Raw genomic sequence first — 19,102 nt, 5'->3', positions numbered from 1 at the left:
TTTCCAATGCGAGTACTGAATGTATAAAATGTGTTGTATTTTGTATTAAATTAATGAAAAATAAACTTTTTAGTGATATTGTAAATTATTGAACCTGAATACGAAAAATTTATTTTATATGTATAAATTGATAGGTAGAAGGAATTAATCATATAGGTGTTAATATTTCTGTGTATACATGTTGTAGGAAGAAACAGTACTAGGAATAGGCATTCGCTTCCTTCACTCTTTTTTCCAACAGGAAATGGCTGAATTTTGGTATTTTATTTTTATTTATTTATTTATTTCATTATATTCCTATGATGGTTTTTAAAAAAAAAAATATATATATATATATATATATATATATTGCTTTAAATAGCTATTTCGTCTAATCAGAAATAATTAGTTCCGTTTAATGTTTTACGGCCTTTTTTCCCTTTTTAACAATGGACAGCTCTTCGTCGTCATGTCTAGCAACTAACTGTAAGGAGGTTGCCATAGTAACAGTAAACAAGTTAACACCGGCGCATCGGGGATTCCTGTGGTGAAACTCGGTACAAGGTTAATAGAGCAGGTGAGAAGAACATCTCTGAACTAATAGTGTTTGGTAAACACCACGGAACATCCTGCTGACAGCGGCAGGTGGAGTTTGTAACAGTTTTTACAGAAAAGGTTTAGAAGCGGCTCAGCATGTGCTCTGTTTTAACAGACAATTTAGGGAAGCCCTGGCGGTTTCATAGCTTATATAAAAAACATAAATAAATACACACATAACAAAAGTCTCATAAACACACAGGTAATTAGGTTTGCTTTCCTTTTATTGCCGTAGCTTAATGAAAGTTTCACACAATTGAAATCTTCTGGGTGGAGCCAAGCTGTCAACAAAGCAGTTTGACCCACTTAATGCTGCACGAGCATATAAGGAGGGGCTTATCATCTTCACCGGCTGTGAGAGAGAGAGAGCTTAAAACGTACAAATATGTGTTATTGTATTTGCGGAAACGTTTTATCTTCAGGTGGTGTTCACCTTTATGCTGTCTGGTTCAGTCCCAAAGCTGCAAGACAGTGGGAGCTAATGAAACACATGAAATGGTTTCCCTGAGCAAGAAGAGTTGATGTCAACATGAAGGCCACCGACTCTGCCAAGGCTGTAATCCTGAGCCTAGAGAAACTGCAGGATGGCAAGGAACACAGTCTACCGTATCCATGCAGTAAGTGGACAACCGAAATGTCAAGCAAGCAAAAATGATCGACATTTAATCTTTTTGTGACTGACATTCAGAATGCAAAACTGCAAAATAAAAATATTTGTATACATTGTTCACATTCTTTAATGTATTTAAAAGGGATTTAATAAACCAATGCAAAAGTAATGCCTCAATGTGAAGTGGCAGAAAAGTGATACATGGATTTCAGCAAATTTCAAAGAGCAAAATTGCCAATAAATAAATAAATAAGTAAACAAAAGATCTAAATCCAATTGGGCATGTATGGCAAAATTAAAACTCAAGTGTTCAGTGGTTAGTATGCACCAAAAGACTTACTGTAGTAATAAGGTACACACACACTCAGAGGTCCTGAATCCAAATGTATGCTACACTTTTCAGATTTTATTCCTGGAAAAAAAAAAAACACCATTCACCTTAAAATGATAAATTACTTTGGTCTGGTTTATGGTACTACAAGGACCTTTTTCAACTTGAAACATTAGATTTTAAATTACTGGGTTTTTACACCTCCAAGCAACAGATTATGGATCAACAGTTCTGAATTAATCATATGGTCATGAGCAGTACTTGGAGTCAAATGTTTGAACGTAGAAGCTGTGAATTAATAATTCATCTTTTTTTTTTTTTTTGGTCCAGGCCTTTAGAAATATTATCCAACATGAACACATTTTCTATCGCCGAAATTACTTATGGAGATTTCTTCCATTTAACTAGCAAAACTGTCTGTATTTTCTAGCTGGCTTTGCACCATTAGATCTTTGTCCAAAATTCTACAAAAAAATAAGTGCGTACATGTGTTTGTGTGTCAACAGATCCTCCTGAGATCAAAGTGGGATTACCCGACATCAACCCAGGCAGAGTGAAGTTAGCCAAGAGTTTGGTGGAGAAGGCAGTTAAGGTCAGCCGCGACTTCTTCGAGACCAAAACTCTCATTGCTCCGAGAAGGAAACCATAACTTTTGATCCCGCTGTTTCAGATGCACAAGATATTCACCATCCAAGGCCCGTATCCTGTCATCAGGGCAGCTTTGAAGGCCAGAGGCTGGATTGAACAACGCATGCCGCAGCAGGTCCAGCAGCGTCTGAACAGTGACAGCAGATCGAATGATGCGGAAGAAGGTGAGCCGAAAGCATCTGATCGAAACATCCTTTTGTGGTGAATCGTTGTTTGAAATGTTGAGCCTTCTCCTTAGACAACTCAGAGGAAACTGAAAAAGAAAAGGAGCCAGATAGACTGCACAGTCTCATGGTAAATGCAGAATTGGTCGCTAAAAGTGTCAGAACTTACTTTAGTGGTTCAAGCCATCCCTCTTTCTTTTATTTTTTATTTTTAGTATTTTCTTTTTTTTTCAGTCTCGCCTTGTGCGGAACGAGATGGTTTATTTCTACTGGACGAACCGTAGAGACGCAATCAGCACAAACAACTTGCAGAAAGAACAGATTGTCAATCATTTTGCTAAGGCAGGCAGTTTCACCACAAAGGTAGATTTACAACACATTTTTTTTCATGTTCTTTTTACTTGAGTACATTATTTTTGTACTCTTTCCACCTCTGCCCTTCACGCTCACCTTCATCACCAACCTTTTTACTCCAACAGGCAGGGTTGTGTGTGAACTTAAGGAACCTCCACTGGTTTGACACGGCTGACCCAGACAGCTTCTTCCCCCGCTGTTACAAACTCGCAGCCCGGGATGAGAAGCAAGCTTTCATTGGTCAGATCTGGTTTTGCATTCGAGCTAACAATAATTGCAGCAATTGTTTATTTGTTTGCAATTTGTTCATGTAGTCTTGTCTTTCTGTGTTGTTCTCTGCAGAGGACTACAGGCGGACTGCGTGCACCAGTCTACTGAAATATGTCGTGGAAAAGGACCAGAACATTCAGTGGAACGAAATATATCAGAACTTTCAGGATGTTCAGTGTATGATCCGTTGATAACTGTGAACACTTTTACATTTTGTCACATTACAACTACAAGCTTCAATGTATTTTGTTGGGATTTTATGCTGTACAAGATAGCATATGATAGTGAATTAGCAGAAAACTACCTTTTTATTGCAACTATAGGTGAAATCTATCTATGAAATCTAACACGATTATGTGTTGATCTAAACCAATCTAAGGTTGTTTTGAAAACTGTGCAGCCTTGTCCTTCCACTGCAAGATAATGTACAACTTTGTGTTGATGTTCCACGTACAGTCTCAATCATACACAGGTTTGGGTGTTGTAAAGTGACATTTTGAAAAGGTTTAAGGGTTAAGCTCACATTTTGCGAGGCACTGACCTAATCTTCTTCCTGAAGATTCAGTTTCTCCCTCCACATTCAGGGCTGAAGAAACAGAACAAACTCCGCTGTAAACGACTGGTCCCTTCCGAAACGGTTACTACTGCGCTCAAAGTATGCCAGGAATACCTGGAGAGTCTGGAACACGGAGACATCGACAAAAGCCTGGAAGCACTACTGACACAGGAGCAGTGGGAAGGGTTTCTTAACAGTTATTATCTTGTTGCTCAGTGAGTGTTCATCAAGCTTGAGAGATTTATTTTGATTTTTGTCTGGAAAACGTGCTCTTCAGGATCTCTATAGTGCTTTGTTTTTCTCTGCTTCCTCCACAGTGGTGGAGCGCATATCGAGAAAAGAGAAAATTTCGTTAGCTCCTGCAAGGCCATGCTGCAGAAACTTGAGAAGGTTAGCCCACAGCTGGGCATAGATGGCACACAAAACATCTGGATCATCAAACCCGGGGCAAAGTCCAGGGGCAGAGGTAGGACACCGGAGGCCGTCAGACACACACACATCATATTTGAAACGTCCCGTCTGATCTGTTGAATTTGTCTTCAAGGTATCAAATGTGAAAAGCGTCTTGATCAGATCCTCAGGCTAGTGAACATAGACCCAACCCTTATCAAGGAGAGCAAGTGGGTGGTGCAAAAGTACATCGAGAAACCCTTTCTGATCCATGACACCAAGTTTGACGTGCGCCAGTGGTTTCTGGTCACTGACTGGAACCCTCTGACTGTGTGGTTCTACAAAAAGTGCTATTTGCGCTTTTCCACCCAGCCGTACTCATTAGACACACTGGACAGGTAAGACAGTAAATTCAATAATGGGGGAAACCATCTATGCGTCAGTGATAAATTTTGAAATAGAGAAACAGGAAGTGAAATTCAGAAAAAAGACATGTCTCCTTTGCCTATCACTGTTGGAGGGAGATTTGCGTAGCATCTGTGTGTAACCTGAAGCTATTTCACCAAATGGCATATTTAAGGGTGGGTTATTATTATCTATGACATCTGCAGCAGCAAAATTCAAATTGGACTAAAAGCAACTTCTGAAACTTTAACCTAATCATGTTTGAATTTTCATGGATTCCACAGGGAGCAGAGAAAGCTGCTCATGTGTAGAGTGTTAGAAAGCGACACATCGTCAGAAATCAGAAATAGTGGTGTTGTAGTTAGTTTGTGTTTTCTTTTTGGAATTTTCTTTTAACCTTTTTGTAATAGATCAACACAATTTATCACAAAGGAATCACATTTAAAACTATTTCTAAATAGAAGGTTTTACACCATTCAGCAGATTGACAGTCAAATCATTAATCCCTCTGATTTTCTTCAAAATAAAAATCATTGGAGTTCCATAATGTCTCACACTGTGCGTGGATGTAGTCTAAATAATTATGATTAGCAAGAATTTGTGACACATTTTTAGAATACAAAGATCAGCTTGTCTCTTGTTATCTATTCTTATGTCCTATTATATTTCTGAAATGGTATAAGTATTTTTCATTGAGTCTAAGAGTAAGGCATAGTCCACATGTAGACACATATCTAGGAAAATAGATACACTTTATACGTTTTGGCATTTCGCCCACATAAAACTGTTTAATATCGCAAATGGAAAAAAACTCTGACCTTTATAAAATTGTGAGAAAACTTCATATTTGTGTTTGCGTGTGTACGTACGTGGGAAGACGGATATTTAAGTCCCACACATTACAATCTGCGACAAGTAATGCACCAATATATTCACATACTTCATAAAAACATTGCTGTGTGTTTTATCAACTTGTAATACTAATAAGCTATTTAAACGTAGTTCAACCTATGTATCTATCCACACAAATGAGCCTCCTAACTTTTGAAGCAATCTGATTGGCTGTCATAGGTTTTAGCTTTGCCCTACACTGCCCCCTGTGGACGTGGAATGTTTAGAACAACACTGAGGAGAGATTTTTGTGCTAAAAACTTTTGTAAAACCGATCCTGTATGTACAATATTATTTTTTTTAAACAATTCGGGAAAAACATTTGTTTTTTTTAAAAACCCGGCTACATTTGTACAAGGCCTTGAGTGGTTTACAAACCCTGGCGTAGCTTTGTGTGCTTGCCACTGTTTAGATTCATTTTGTCCCCAACCCCTTTTCATCTGATTTCTCTTTTCTTTCTTCAGCTCGGTGCACTTGTGCAATAACTCCATCCAGAAGCACCTGAGGCCCTCTCATCAACGCCATCACTGCATTCCACCACACAACATGTGGTTGGATGACCAGTTCAAGGCCTTTCTGGCCAGCCAGGGCAAGGATGCTCTTTGGGAGACTGTTGTAGTCCCAGGAATGAAGACAACTGTGATCCACGCACTGCAGACAGCACAGGATCTGATAGAGTCGCGCAAGAACACATTTGAGCTTTATGGCGCTGATTTTATGTTAGGTATGATGCACTCGATTTATGTATTACAGATGACAAGACAGCAAGGCAGAATTTCTCCTGAAACACAAACTTGATTCTGCTCCTTTTGGGAGTTACAAAGTTGTTTTTGTGTAAAGAATCAAAGCAGCTTACTCAGCTTTGATGTTTTGATGGGACAATAGTGGTGACAATGGTAAGAGTTCGTCCCGCAGTTGTTGGTCTGTCCGCTTCTGTCACTGTGTCCTTGGTAAAGACACTTCAGGTGGTCACAGAGTCCAGTGGAACCTCACTCCTGTCAGACTCCTCCAGACTACAGTCCAGTAGCTTGCCACTATCAGCTTGTGAATAGGTGAATGATTGAATGTAGGAGCACTTTGGGGTCTTCTAGATTTGATAAAGTGCTGTACAAGTACAGACCATTTACCATTTCTGTTAAATGGCACAGCAGTAACAAAAAAGCTATGGATTCAACACTTTAGAATGACATACAACTTTTTATGAACTGTGCGATGTTGTGAGCTGCATATAGTCCGAAACCCCCTCAACCCCAAAAACAACCCATCATCCTCCTACTACTTCCTGTCATCTTCTTTGTCATTTTTGCCAGTAGTAACATCGGCTGTTGATCACATGACTCTTTTGATGTGACGAAAGCGCTTTGATATGGCTGACAAAAAAAACATGTGTTTGTAGCGCACAAAGTTTAGTGCAATGGTCTGATCCAACAGGTGAGCTACTGTAGCTCAAACTGCTGATGAGGTGGTGCACATGTTGACCCTTGACATCTTCGGGCTAGATATTACAGCACAACTTTGGAGATGTAGTAGAATCTCCACAATTCGAGGCTATTTTGGTAGCAGCCACAATTTATAGCATGTGGCCATAATATAATGGTTGTTTCGTGTCCAACTATGTTTGCATGCCACACAATACCTATTAAAATTTGCATCCCAAGAAACAGTTTTGCTTGTGTTTTGACCAGACCTCAGCCTGCACCCATGGTTAATAGAAATCAACGCTAGCCCCACAATGGCACCCTCAACCTGTGTGACCGCCCAGCTCTGCACTGCTGTGCAGGAGGACACATTACGAGTGGTTCTGGACCGCAGAGTGGACCGCTCCGCAAACACTGGGGACTTTCAGCTCATATATAGGCAGGTAAGGTTGAGGTCAAAGCATAATATGTGTTATCTGTTTGTGTGTGTCAGCAGTCTTTCAGATGTCATTCCTCATCCCCAGGCGGCGGTAGAAGTCCCACAGTACTTAGGGATCAACCTGGTTGTTGAGGGCGTTGCTGTTAAAAACCCATGTGTTCTTCCTCCACTGAAATCTTCCCAATTGTCATCTTCAAAACGGTGGGGTGCAGTCAAAGAAAAGGAATCTGCACCAGAGAAGGTTCAGCCTCTGCCAAAGGTTATCCAAAAGGCACAAGAGAACAAGACCAGCAGCGAAGCATCTCCTGCTCTTCCTCCTGAACCATCAATCTCCAGAGTCGCAATTCATCTGCCAGTGACAGTTCTGTCAGTTGATGGAGGCTCTAACTTTGAGCATTTCTCAAAGAAACATGCAGAGGTATTAAAAGTTCAGCCAACAACAGCAACAGAGAAAAAGCAAGCTTCTTTGCGCCTGGTGATGTTCAATCCAAACAGCCCAGTAAAATAGCCAGCAGCCCCATAAGTGCCTAAAATATCTTCCATTAAGGGATTTTATTTCCCTTAAAATAAAATCTGGTATTTGGCATTCATTATGTGTTTTATTTAAATGCTTCTAACTTGAATCTCTCCTACAGTGACTAAGCCGGTTATCCGCCTCCTGCCAGGAAAAATATTAAAGATAAATTCATAATATTTTCAGTGTTATGTAACTGAAAGGAGGCAATCACTTTAAATAATTTATTTTACTGAGAGATTTGATAAAACTGACAGTAAGTGAATTACATAAAAGTTCACAGTACAGTTCACAGTTAAGATTTCTCCCTCATCCTCATCCTCCATATTTTGTCAGTACAGATAAAGTATACTGTAAAAAGTGAAAGAGCTCAGGGGTTTAATGAAACCACGTTGATATTTTTGTGTAGGGAATTTTAATAAATTGTAACTTTTTGGAGCAGAATGATCTCAGTATCAGCGCTAAAAGAATTGCAATTTTAAGGAATATTACATTTTTTTAGGTTCAGTACACACACTGGACATGTGGTGGCAGTACCATCGAAAAGTTGAAGATCACTTTCTTTCAGCCGGAAGAAGAAGAAGAAGAGCGAAGTGGCGACAGCCTTCTCACCGAGTTTAGAAATGGCGGCGTCCGTGTGCCGAGTAGGGAGCACCGTGGGGCGAGTCCTCGCCAAAACCCGCAGTGTGAGTGTTTCGACAGACTTTTAATTAGTAGATGTTTTAGCTGAGCAGTGTTGCTATTGCTGAACTAAATAACCGGAAGTGTAACGGCCAGACCGGTGTGGTGGTCGAGCTAGCTGTGCCGAGTTGCTAACCGGTTAGCATCGTTTAGCTAACAGTGAATGCAAGGTCAATTACCAAATGGAGCTACACGACTTTTAACTTCTTATTATAACGCAATGTCCAGTTTATTTAATAGGGATACCGGTTGTTTTCGTTGTTTGTTGTCCTCCACGAAGTCAGTTATTGTAATAACTTCTGTTTGTCCTCCCCTGTCCTCAGCTTCCTGGGTGGCAGCGTTAGCATTGTGACTTGTAAAAGGCAAATTCTAACTCTTTGCTCTGTATGTTTTGTTTGGACAGTAACTTTGAAAAAAAAAAGAACAAAATGACTGAGAATGTTATTGAATCCCACTCATGTTTACGCCGAAACTAGTGGAGCAGCGTCTACTTTTGATGCACGGTTACATTTCTGTAATTAAAATAGGTGACTGTACTTGCATGGCAAAGGCAGAACATGAAATCGAGATCGAAAACCGCAGAGATTGAAAATATGTTTTCTACTTTGGACTGTTTTTTGTGAATAGTAATTGGTTAGATCGTGCCTTGTCAACACATCCATATGATCATACCTTTAGGTTAACTATTATTTCCTGGGGGGGGGGGGTTATGTCCCTCATTTACATTGAAAACCGAAAGGTTTTAACCCGTAATCATAACAATTTTCTTAAGGTAATACTATGGTATTAACTTAAGAAAATTGTTAAGGTAATTTTCGGTAATTTTCTTAAGGTAATACTAAGGTATTACCTTAAGAAAATTGTTATGATTACGGGTTAAAATCATAACAATTTTATAATTGTTAAAAATTGTGGCACTTTCTTGGTGTGGCACCACCAAGAAAGTGCCACCACTTTCTTGGCGGCAAGGATAAATGTCCCTTAATTGTTGTATAATTGTTTAGTCCGCCATAAGGAAACAGTCAGTGCTTTTAAATATGCTGTTTTAATAATTGAAAATAGCAACTAGAAATACTGATGGATATTTAGCCTGTAGACAAAAATATATCATTCCAACATTGTTAAATCTAAATTTTAGGTATTAATGTGTGTTTTTGTCATGCTTTTGATGGAATATGGATTTGAGCTGGTTAATCAGATCTATACTCGCACATCTAATCAGTTGATATTCAGTAGATAAATGGTTAAAAACAAAATTTGGTTTGTTTTAGGTTGTCTTCATCTATAAGTAAATAAAGTAAGTTAAAATAAAATTTTCAAAAAATTACTGTCATCTATTTCCCTAACTAGAATGAAAAAAATATGCTCATAATATTCTGGGTATGTTTATGTTTTCATTGGGGTATTTCTAAACTGCAACCAGTAACACCCAGAAAAGAGATGAGTCGAAAATATAATTTTGAACCTAATTCAAAAATACAATTAAAAGTTTTAAATTTTTTTGCAAACTGTAGCCCATCCTGCTGTCTTTGAGACGTGGACAGGCGTCGGTCAGCTATGCCCAGAGCCTGGCAGGAGCCCCTGAAACCCACGTCTCTGTTCTGGACAACGGTCTGAGAATTGCATCTGAGGATACAGGACATTCAACTTGCACCGTAAGAGCATATTCATTTGTCCTTTTAGTCCCCTGTCCCAGCCGAGACAGTGTTAACGTACATAATGGACATCAACAACCTAACCTCTGACCTCATCTCACCTTCACAGGTTGGAGTTTGGATCAGCGCTGGCAGCCGCTATGAGAGCGAGAAGAACAACGGAGTGGGCTTTTTCCTGGAGCACATGGCTTTCAAGGTGGAGTCATCACTCAATGTTTAAAATAAGACTTTTTGGCCAGATTAAGTAAAATATATGTTTGTTGCATGTCAATATACTGTATGTATTTATTCATTTGACTCCTTTTAATGACATTTTGTTGTCTGAAACAGCCCTGCAACAGCAGTAAAGTTGGATATGAGGTCAAAACATCACAATTTACATTTCCTTGACTGCATTTATGCTGCAGTTTAAAAAATAAATGTGTAAACTTGGATCAGAATAGGAAATAAGAGAATAAGATTTTAGTGACCTGTTAAATTTGTTCTGATTTCTGGGTAAGAAAAGTAAAATGACAAGCTATAAGAGCAGCATTCAGAATATTTTTAAGTAGTTGTTACTGTCATGAGCATGATATGAGTGTATGTGAGACCTGTTGCTGTAAAATGTCGTCTTAATATTCTAAAACAAAGAGAAAATGATCATGGAATTAACAGTTTTTGGCATCTGTTAGTGATTAGCATGGTTAGCATCATATACTCTCAAGAGCAGTGTTTCTCAACCTTATTTGGGCCAGCAACCCCCTAGCCTTTATCCAGGTCCCTCACTGCCCCCCACCAAAGAATTTGTAGGCTACTTTGCACTGATTATGTTATTATTCATATTACTATCACTATTGTAGATGTTTTGATTTGTATGCTTGTTTCTGTATTTATCATCAAAAATAATTTCTCAGAGAACAAAAAAGCCATGGGAATAGAAATTATTTTCACAGGTGTCTACAAAAAATGCAATGAACATTCAAGTTAAAATTGGTAGACCTAACAGCAGCCAATCAGAGTGGGAAAAATATTCTTATTCTTTGCCATTTTCTAGTTGTTAAATATTCCACAAAATGACCTGATAAAAGATGTACAAACAATGCCAGTTTAAACTTTGATCTATTTGCAAAACGACTGAGCTCTGCAACATTAAAACATGGATAGAACTGTAACTACAGTGACCTGTAGTTACAGTAGTGACCTGTAACTCTTCTTCTCTTCAGTGTTTCTGTCGGTTTCTGGTGGTGCAGCTCTGTGCTGCCTTCAGGAGAATGGGACATCAGTGTATCCTACATAAAATTTCACCCACATGGCATTTATTGTGCAAACCAGAGCTTTCAGTGGAAACACAAAAGTTACAAGTCCTTTTAATGTCATACAAATATGAGACAGAAACATTGATTAAAAATGAACGCTCTCTATCGTGGTATCACCCATGGAGGGATTTCTTTATTTAAATGGGTTCGTTTTTCAGAGGGATACAAAGTGAGGGTTGATTTTTGTGATTTTTAGTAATTACATGTTTATAAGAGCGATTTTCTGTTAGCCTTCCATGGAAGCGTGCAACCTTCAAACGGAAATACAACGCTTTTTAATATAAGTTGCTGCTTTGACATGAATCACAGTAACACCATCAGCCGGTGTAACGCTGAACTGATTCGGTGAAGCTACCAGTAGCAGGAGAGGAGCTGCGCCAAGAAGCTACAAACACTGAATAGAAGGAGAACTGCCATCAATAACGTTGCAGCCAAGCATGTTTTAATGTTACGCAATACAGTCTTAGAAAGTTGCTCAAAGTCTAACCTGGCATTGTTGTGCTTATAAAGTGTAAAGTTTACCTTCGACCAAACGCCCCCCAAAGGAATACCAGCACCCCCTTTTGTAAAAATGTCCGCCAGCGCCCCCTGCCGTCCTCTGAACGCCCCCTGGGGGGCGGTACCGCCCACGTTGAGAACCGCTACTCTAGAGAATGAGAATGATTCTTAGTTTACCTCTAAGATGCCTAAAAGGCTGCCAACTTTTCCAAATCCAGCTAAAAAGTGTGAACTTCCCGCAATACATTAAGCTGAAGCTGTCCCACTCTCTTACATCAGCAGTGAACTACTGGCATGTGTTGACACGTCATGGAAATTACAGTTCTGATCTGACTTCATTTTTAAATGACTTATCAATTCTGAAAGTTACTTAGATTTATTTATTTATTTATTTATTTATTCTTTTTACTCAGTCACACTTTCCACAAGGAAGAGTCTCTTTATTGCTGAGGTTTAGTGTGTTCAGTGTCCAATTAATGAAATTCTGCTACATATTTTTTTTTCCGTTTTTCACTTGGGCCATATTGTATATCAGAAAAAAAAGAAGACGTTACATTTTCCTCTATTAAAGTCATCAGAAAACATAGTCCTATTCTTGCTGGGTCATGTACTTGCACCTCCTCTAGATTTTGATGGCTTCTCCTGATTCTTTTAGGCTCCATCAGTTCCCATCCACAAGGTTCAGAGATTTCCTTTAGCCTGTGATGTTAAACTCAGTGACAGTAGGGGGAGCCAAAGACCAAGCATCGGCCAGGATGCAGCGATCCCAACTAAAAGTGTACAAATCGATTTTCTGCAGGGAACAAAGAAGCACCCCCAAACCGCCCTGGAGCAGCAGGTGGAGTCTATGGGTGCTCACCTGAGTGCCTACACCTCCAGGGAGCACACTGCTTTCTACATGAAGACCTTCACCAAAGACCTTCCTATAGGTGAGAAAACAAACCTCCTAGAAGCCATGAAATGTTTTAGCAATTTGGAACGATCACATTAAATCATCGCCTCAAATCCCGACCACTAACTGACCCTTGGTCTCCAGCTCTGGAGCTGCTGTCAGACGTGGTGCAGAGCTGCACGCTGAACGAGGCGGACATCGAGCAGCAGAGGGGCGTGGTGCTGCGGGAGATGGAGGAGGTGGAGGGCAACCTGCAGGAAGTCTGTCTGGACCTGCTGCACGCCACAGCCTTCCAGGGGACGCCGCTAGGACAGAGCGTGCTGGGGCCGTCCAGCAACGCCAGGTAGGAGGGACGGGGCGCTTTCTGCTCACGTAGTCGGGGTTTACAGAGTTATGGCTGGAAATCCCTAAAAACGCTTGAATTTCATTTAGGTTTTTTTCAAGGTTTGGAAAGTGCTTGAATTCTGTATAAAGTCCTTGATATTCAAACTGCACAGTTTTAATATCAAGCTTTTAATCAATCTAAAAGCCTAAAGCTGATTACAGTTACAGACAAAGCCAGATTTCTTTTCCACTTAATAGAAAGACACTTTTTTTTTTTCTCAGTCTGAAGTTAAATCAAACTTAACTTTTTGTGCTTTAGGTTTGTTAGGATGAACTCAATTATTTCTATCTGCTAAATGTTTGAAAACTTTGTGAGAAGGTTTAGCGTTTTTTTTGTAACTTTGAATATTATTAGTATTTAATTTGAACAAAAAGGTCATTTACCTTAACACAGTTTGCTTAGATTGTTTCAATGTCATTCACATGTATTATTCCTAATGATTTATTGATTGTTATATTTTGTACCTTATACAACGTTATTGAAATTGGGAGATTTTTTAAGTCAGTATTGTGTTCATGTGCCTACAGGATGAGTGAGAGAAACATTGCAAACAGAAAACTATATTTTAGTTTACCTTGTTCCTGCTGTAGAACGTAGAATACTACCGTAAAACATTTTTAATAATGGTAATAAATGTCATATAATGGTGAAATTATTATTATAATTTTTTACTTCACCTGTATTGTTTATATCTCCAAATCGTGGTGCTGGAAACGTTTGAAAACACCGTAAATGTTTTACGGTGTGAAAAGTGTTCAAACCCTGGTATTAAATATTCTTTCCACTAGAATAACGGCGCCACTGAAGCTGCTCTGTTTGTGGACGTAGCTCATTATTGAGTCCAGCTGCTACATTATTCATCGTAACATAGCTAAAGACACTGATGACAGAGACAACATGGCTGCCAAAATGAACACTGCTTCTTGTGTTGATCGCTGTAAGGAACCTGACCCGTCAGGACTTGGTGGATTACGTCAGCAGCCATTACAAAGGCCCCCGGATGGTGCTGGCGGCCGCAGGAGGTGGGTCCGCAGCTCCCGTCTCCTGTTTGATGGCGGTGGGACCCAGAGTTTTAATGTTTTTAACATACGCCTCATCTACAGGTGTGAAACACGACGAGCTGGTGGGCATGGCCAAGTCTCATTTTAGTGGACTTTCCTTTCAGTATGAGGGAGACGCCGTCCCCGTCTTGTCTCCCTGCCGGTTCACTGGCAGCGAGGTGAGACACCGAAAATAAACATCCCCCAAAAATCCTCAAGTATATTCAGTTAGACAATTATAATAATACTAAGCACAGAATTATTCATATCTGTGAGATATTTGGGTTAATCTTTCAGTCTGACCAGCATGTTTCATCTGACTGAATTATTAGATTATTTCCACATTAGAGTTTTTGGTTGTAGCGAAGGCATGATGTATAAATGTTCAGTGGGTGTGAATACTTTCGCAGGGCGCCGTCACAGACTGACAGCAGCTGTGTGGCTCTTTGCTTGTCAGACTTTGATGAGAAATATTGGTGACGCTTTAGTACCTTTGCATCCTTATTGACTGGAACGTTTACAGTAAAATCTTTGTCTTGTTCAGATCCGCATGCGGGATGACGGTCTTCCCCTGGCGCACATCGCCATCGCCGTGGAGGGCGCCAGTGTTTCCAGCCCCGACATCGTTCCCCTTATGGTCGCCAACGCCATCGTTGGCAGCTATGACCTCACCTACGGGGGTGGAAAGGTGGGTGAACATCTGTTTTCTTTCTGTCTTTCCTCTGGGTAGTGAGAACAGTAACATCTCATGACTTGGTGGGGAAAAAGAAAATCCCCTTTAAGCTTTGCCCACTCGGGACTCTCCATGTCCTGAGTGGCCATTATGGAGGGGTAAAGCATTGCCTGTCTAAAAACCTGAGTCAGGGGTCTTCCCTCTGCCTCCGGACCTGTCGGGAGGAACACACCTGCTGAGCATCGTTTACGTCATGGATTGTTGGGTGTCATCAATTTCTTTGCATGTCTTTGGTCTGACATGCGTCTCTCTCTCTCTCTCTCTCAGCACCTGAGCAGCCGTCTGGCTCGCCTGGCGGTGGAGGACAACCTGTGCCACAGCTTCCAGGCCTTCCACTCTGCCTACAGCGACACCGGCCTACTGGGCATCCACTTTGTTACCGACAAGCACCACATCGACGACATGATGCACTGGACCCAGAACGCCTGGTGAAGAACCGATCCGAGATCGTTTAATCCAGAGTCGGAGAGGTGGATTAATCCTGCTGGTTATACGAGGAGTGCTTGTACTTCATGTGGTTCCTGCCTTGTTTTGTCTCTGCAGGATGAACCTTTGCACCACGGTCACAGACAGTGATGTCATTAGAGCCCAAAACGCTCTGAAGGCCAGTCTGATTGCACAGCTCAATGGTACCGTGGTCTCTCTCCTGCTGCCTTTACTATCTAGACAATGATTTTTGTTTCACTTACTGTTAAATAAATAGTCTTGAGCTGCGAAACCTTCATGAATCTTCAAAAAGATTAGATAAAACTAACTTACAAGTAACTTTATAGTAAAATATGTGAGTTTGTAAATAATTCCTTAATATTAATGAAACTGTATTATAAGATTAATAATCTGCCAGTGGAACAAGAGATTTTAACTTATTATGTGGGGAAAATGTCCTGTTTAACTGGCAGATTATTTATCGTGTAGCTAGTACATTTTCATTAACATTAAGGAATTATTGACTTAAAACAAGCTTCTTCATCCTGCTAATTGTTTACTTGTTAGTTTTTGTCTAATTTCAAGTATACTAGGATATTTGCAGTAGAAACTAGACCACATATACTTGGTAGGATGTTTTATTTCAGCAAATGTATTGACTTCCATTCTTACCCTAACGATTAGCAGCATATTCCAAACTTTAGCCAAAGGTTAGTTCACACCAAACCTCCAATCCTAATCCATAGCCTTATAGAAGGAGGTTCACCACATTAGAGCAGAGCTTTGACCCTCATAAGGCCTGTTAGTAATAAGAATATGCTAGAGAAATCTTAAATAGAAAGCTAAACTCACACACACTAAATGTGGCCCCAGAGCTACAGGTTTGCTATCGTGGATGTCTACAATTCAGTCTACACGCCGCACATCAATCTAAGCTAACAACCACTCCATCTCGTAGGCACAACACCGATTTGTGACGACATCGGCAGACACGTCCTGAACTACGGACGTCGTATTCCTCTAGCAGAGTGGGACGCCCGGATCGATGTGAGCCGTCTTTCCACAGCACGCTGCGGTGCCTTTTTTTTTTTTTTTACAACTCAAAACTTTCCAGTCTGAAGAGTTTTCTCTTCCTCTTCTCGTCTTCCAGGCTGTAACTCCCAGGATGGTGCGCGACATCTGCTCCAAATACATCTACGATAAGTGTCCTGCCGTGGCTGCTGTCGGTGAGCTCTCCACCCTTCCTGTTCTTGTAGGATCAGAACCGGGTACCGCTGTACGCGCTCTAACCTGTCCCGTCCTCGTCTCCACCAGGTCCCATCGAGCAGCTACCGGACTACAACAGGATGCGCAGCGCCATGTACTGGCTCCGGTTCTAGGAAAACATCCGCTTCTCTTCATTTCGTCCTAACTACCTTTTCTTCTGTCACCCGAGGGTCCTCCTCTCATCTCACCCATTCTGTATCTTAGTTACCCGTCGGGGAAGCAGCCGGTCGGAGTCTCTCAAATATTCTCCGTGTGTTGATTGTACTTTTCAGGCACTTGCCATCTGAAACATTGTTGAGAAACTTGCAGCGAGGACAAACGTAAATTCTTGATTATTAACTTCGTAATTCAATTCAGCCAGTATCCAAGTTGGGATAACGAGAGAATATTTATACATTCTGTAAACATTTGTTTTCTGTCCACTATTGTACATACCAGAAGTTGTCGTTAAGACACAAATAAAAACAATACAGCTTTAGTGAATTGTTTTATTCCTTGACCTCAATTCAAAAATGGCAAACTCAACCGGTGTGCAGCTGGAGGATTTTATTTTTCTTTACTTTGGACAATAATGTGTTTTTATTTGGGGGGAGGGTTTTTTACCACTGGGAGCATCTGATTAACATCTCAAAAGTTCAGGTGACACCTGGTACTTCCCAGATCAGCCTGGCTTTCTAACCACGGCCGACAGATTTAAAGATGAAGCGGATCAGCAGAACTCGACAGCAACTGACTGTGTCCTGCTAGAGACGTCGAACTGGAATATTGTCTCTACTGCCTGGAAATTGAGCTGTTAGCATGTAGCTAACCATCACTCTAGCAGTCTTCCCATATATATATTCCCATATATATATATTGCATGGAGGAATTTTAATTTACAGGTTAATGTCATATTGTGTGACTAATCACGGCCAATCGTTCTGATGCACAGGAGACGGGCGGGGAAATTATATATACATATATGTATATATATATATATATTATTTTTGAATTGTCACTGGAGGTTATTTTGACACTAGAGGATTCATCACTGCTAGTTTTTGCTCTTACGTCCTGGTGTTCTCTCTTGGTATTTTTTTAATTTCATTTTCATTAATGCTGGTAGATTGAGCAGGGAGGTTATTTTTACTTTTCTATAGTTCAAGCTAGTCTTGAATTAGAAAAGATCATTGCTATTTCCTAAACAGATTAAAGTGGATCTTCTGTAGCGTAAAAATGTTAGAAGCGGTTATAAAATAAAGCTGAATAACTTTCATTCACATTCTCTCCCACTAAAAGAACAGTTATTAGAATACAGTCACTCAGAGCAATAATTAACATTAAAATCTCACGATAAAACCCGGTGCTCCAAACTTTATCCTTCACACTGATGGTGGAGTTTCCTCAGGTTCTGATGGATCGATGGCAGACATGTTGCTGGTCCGACCCACTGCGTTAATTCACCGCACTGATGTTACTGAGATCATCGCCCGGCGCTGCGGGGTTTGGATTTTGTTACCGTTCTGTGTCGTTAGTGAGATGAGGAGAAGGCCTTTGATGGGGTAGAGGTGAGGTGACTCGAGACGCGCTGGGTTTCTTTTCTGGGCCTGCAGCCTCTTCCTTCTCCTTGTTCTCGTCGGGAGTTGAGTCTCTGATGCTGCATTACAACGTCACATTTTGTTGACGTTGTAATTACGCACTAATGTATTTCATCGCGTTGTTTGGGACGCAATAAACAGCACAAAACAATAAAAGTAGTGCGTTTTTTTTTCTTTTTTAACTTGAAAAGTGAGGCATGCAGCTGCAAGTCTGTTCTGGTATACCAATTTTACATATCTATAGCTAAATCTATAATCAGCATTTATTACGTTTTGCTAAAGATAAACATTTGGATTGAGGTCTAGACCTTGACTAGGCCATTCTGCCCCAGACTGGATTGAAAAGATTCTGTGACGCTGATCACCGCATTTAAAGATGCTTTGAACTGCAGCTCTTCTCTCGTGGTATTTTTTTTTTCTTTTTTTAATTTCACTAATATTTTCTCCGGTTTGTATAGTTGCAAATGCTGGTAATGTTCTCTGAGCCTCAAACAGGATAGAGATGAGGTCACTTCCAGAAGCAATTAAGATTATTGTTGTTATATTATTTAAGTGTATCACTGTAAGAAGGGGGGGAATACAAACGCTTTTCTGATTTTTAACAGAAAATTCCAGCAAAAAAACATGAAAAAAATGTGCAAAAAGTTTAACTTTTGTTATTAATGTTGGGACACTCGCATGCTGCAATTCCCCACATTCATCTATAAGAATGCCCAAAGTGATTAGATACATATTTATTTCAAATCTGCTTCTCCACACCCTTTTCCCTGCGGTTATATAACCCACAACAGAAATCACACCCTCGCTGCATCTCTCAGCTGTCAAATCAACATCTCGCACGAAACATGTGCAACCTGACGTGGCTGTGCGCTCTGCCTCCAAACCGGAGCAGATATCCAACTAATTAAAAGCAAAGCCACTCTGCGATTAGCATCATGTTTATTTTTAGAAAGAGAAAGACGGCGATTGGAGTGCAGAGGAAGTGAAAAGAGGGGCGGGCGCCCGGGTGTGAGAGATAAACAGGGAGGGGATGGACGGACCGGATCAGAGGAAGACCGGAGAGGCTGAGGACGAGCAAGTGGAGAGGA

General features: G+C 40.4%; 2 protein-coding genes across 3 annotated transcripts; both read left to right on the top strand.

Moving 5' to 3' along the window:
- Positions 1 to 448: 448 nt before the first annotated feature.
- Positions 449 to 7,642, top strand: ttll3 (tubulin tyrosine ligase-like family, member 3). Of its 2 annotated transcripts, none has more exons than XM_008409607.1 (14): positions 449 to 556; positions 1,030 to 1,193; positions 2,024 to 2,109; positions 2,188 to 2,329; positions 2,404 to 2,459; positions 2,564 to 2,692; positions 2,809 to 2,923; positions 3,026 to 3,130; positions 3,538 to 3,724; positions 3,827 to 3,975; positions 4,054 to 4,297; positions 5,660 to 5,919; positions 6,881 to 7,056; positions 7,138 to 7,642. In XM_008409607.1, the coding sequence occupies exons 2-14, from the start codon at positions 1,106 to 1,108 to the stop codon at positions 7,558 to 7,560; spliced, it is 2,160 nt and encodes a 719-aa protein (XP_008407829.1). In that variant the 5' UTR covers positions 449 to 556; positions 1,030 to 1,105; the 3' UTR covers positions 7,561 to 7,642. The 2 variants fall into 2 exon arrangements, with proteins under 2 accessions (XP_008407829.1, XP_008407830.1); XM_008409608.2 differs by having other exon boundaries at positions 468 to 556; positions 999 to 1,193.
- Positions 7,643 to 8,143: 501 nt separating this feature from the next.
- Positions 8,144 to 16,915, top strand: uqcrc1 (ubiquinol-cytochrome c reductase core protein 1). Its single transcript, XM_008409609.1, has 13 exons — positions 8,144 to 8,252; positions 9,762 to 9,902; positions 10,012 to 10,098; positions 12,495 to 12,624; positions 12,732 to 12,930; positions 13,915 to 13,994; positions 14,076 to 14,191; positions 14,557 to 14,700; positions 15,013 to 15,173; positions 15,289 to 15,374; positions 16,130 to 16,218; positions 16,322 to 16,397; positions 16,486 to 16,915. Exons 1-13 carry the CDS (start codon positions 8,190 to 8,192, stop codon positions 16,548 to 16,550), a joined length of 1,437 nt encoding a protein of 478 aa, XP_008407831.1. The 5' UTR covers positions 8,144 to 8,189; the 3' UTR covers positions 16,551 to 16,915.
- The last annotated feature ends 2,187 nt before the right edge of the window (positions 16,916 to 19,102 follow it).

This window comes from Poecilia reticulata, linkage group LG5, assembly GCF_000633615.1.
Source record: "Poecilia reticulata strain Guanapo linkage group LG5, Guppy_female_1.0+MT, whole genome shotgun sequence".
Lineage (NCBI taxonomy): Eukaryota > Metazoa > Chordata > Actinopteri > Cyprinodontiformes > Poeciliidae > Poecilia > Poecilia reticulata.
The sequence above is the reverse complement of the archived record's forward strand: the minus strand, read 5'-3'. Positions and strand labels throughout refer to the sequence as shown.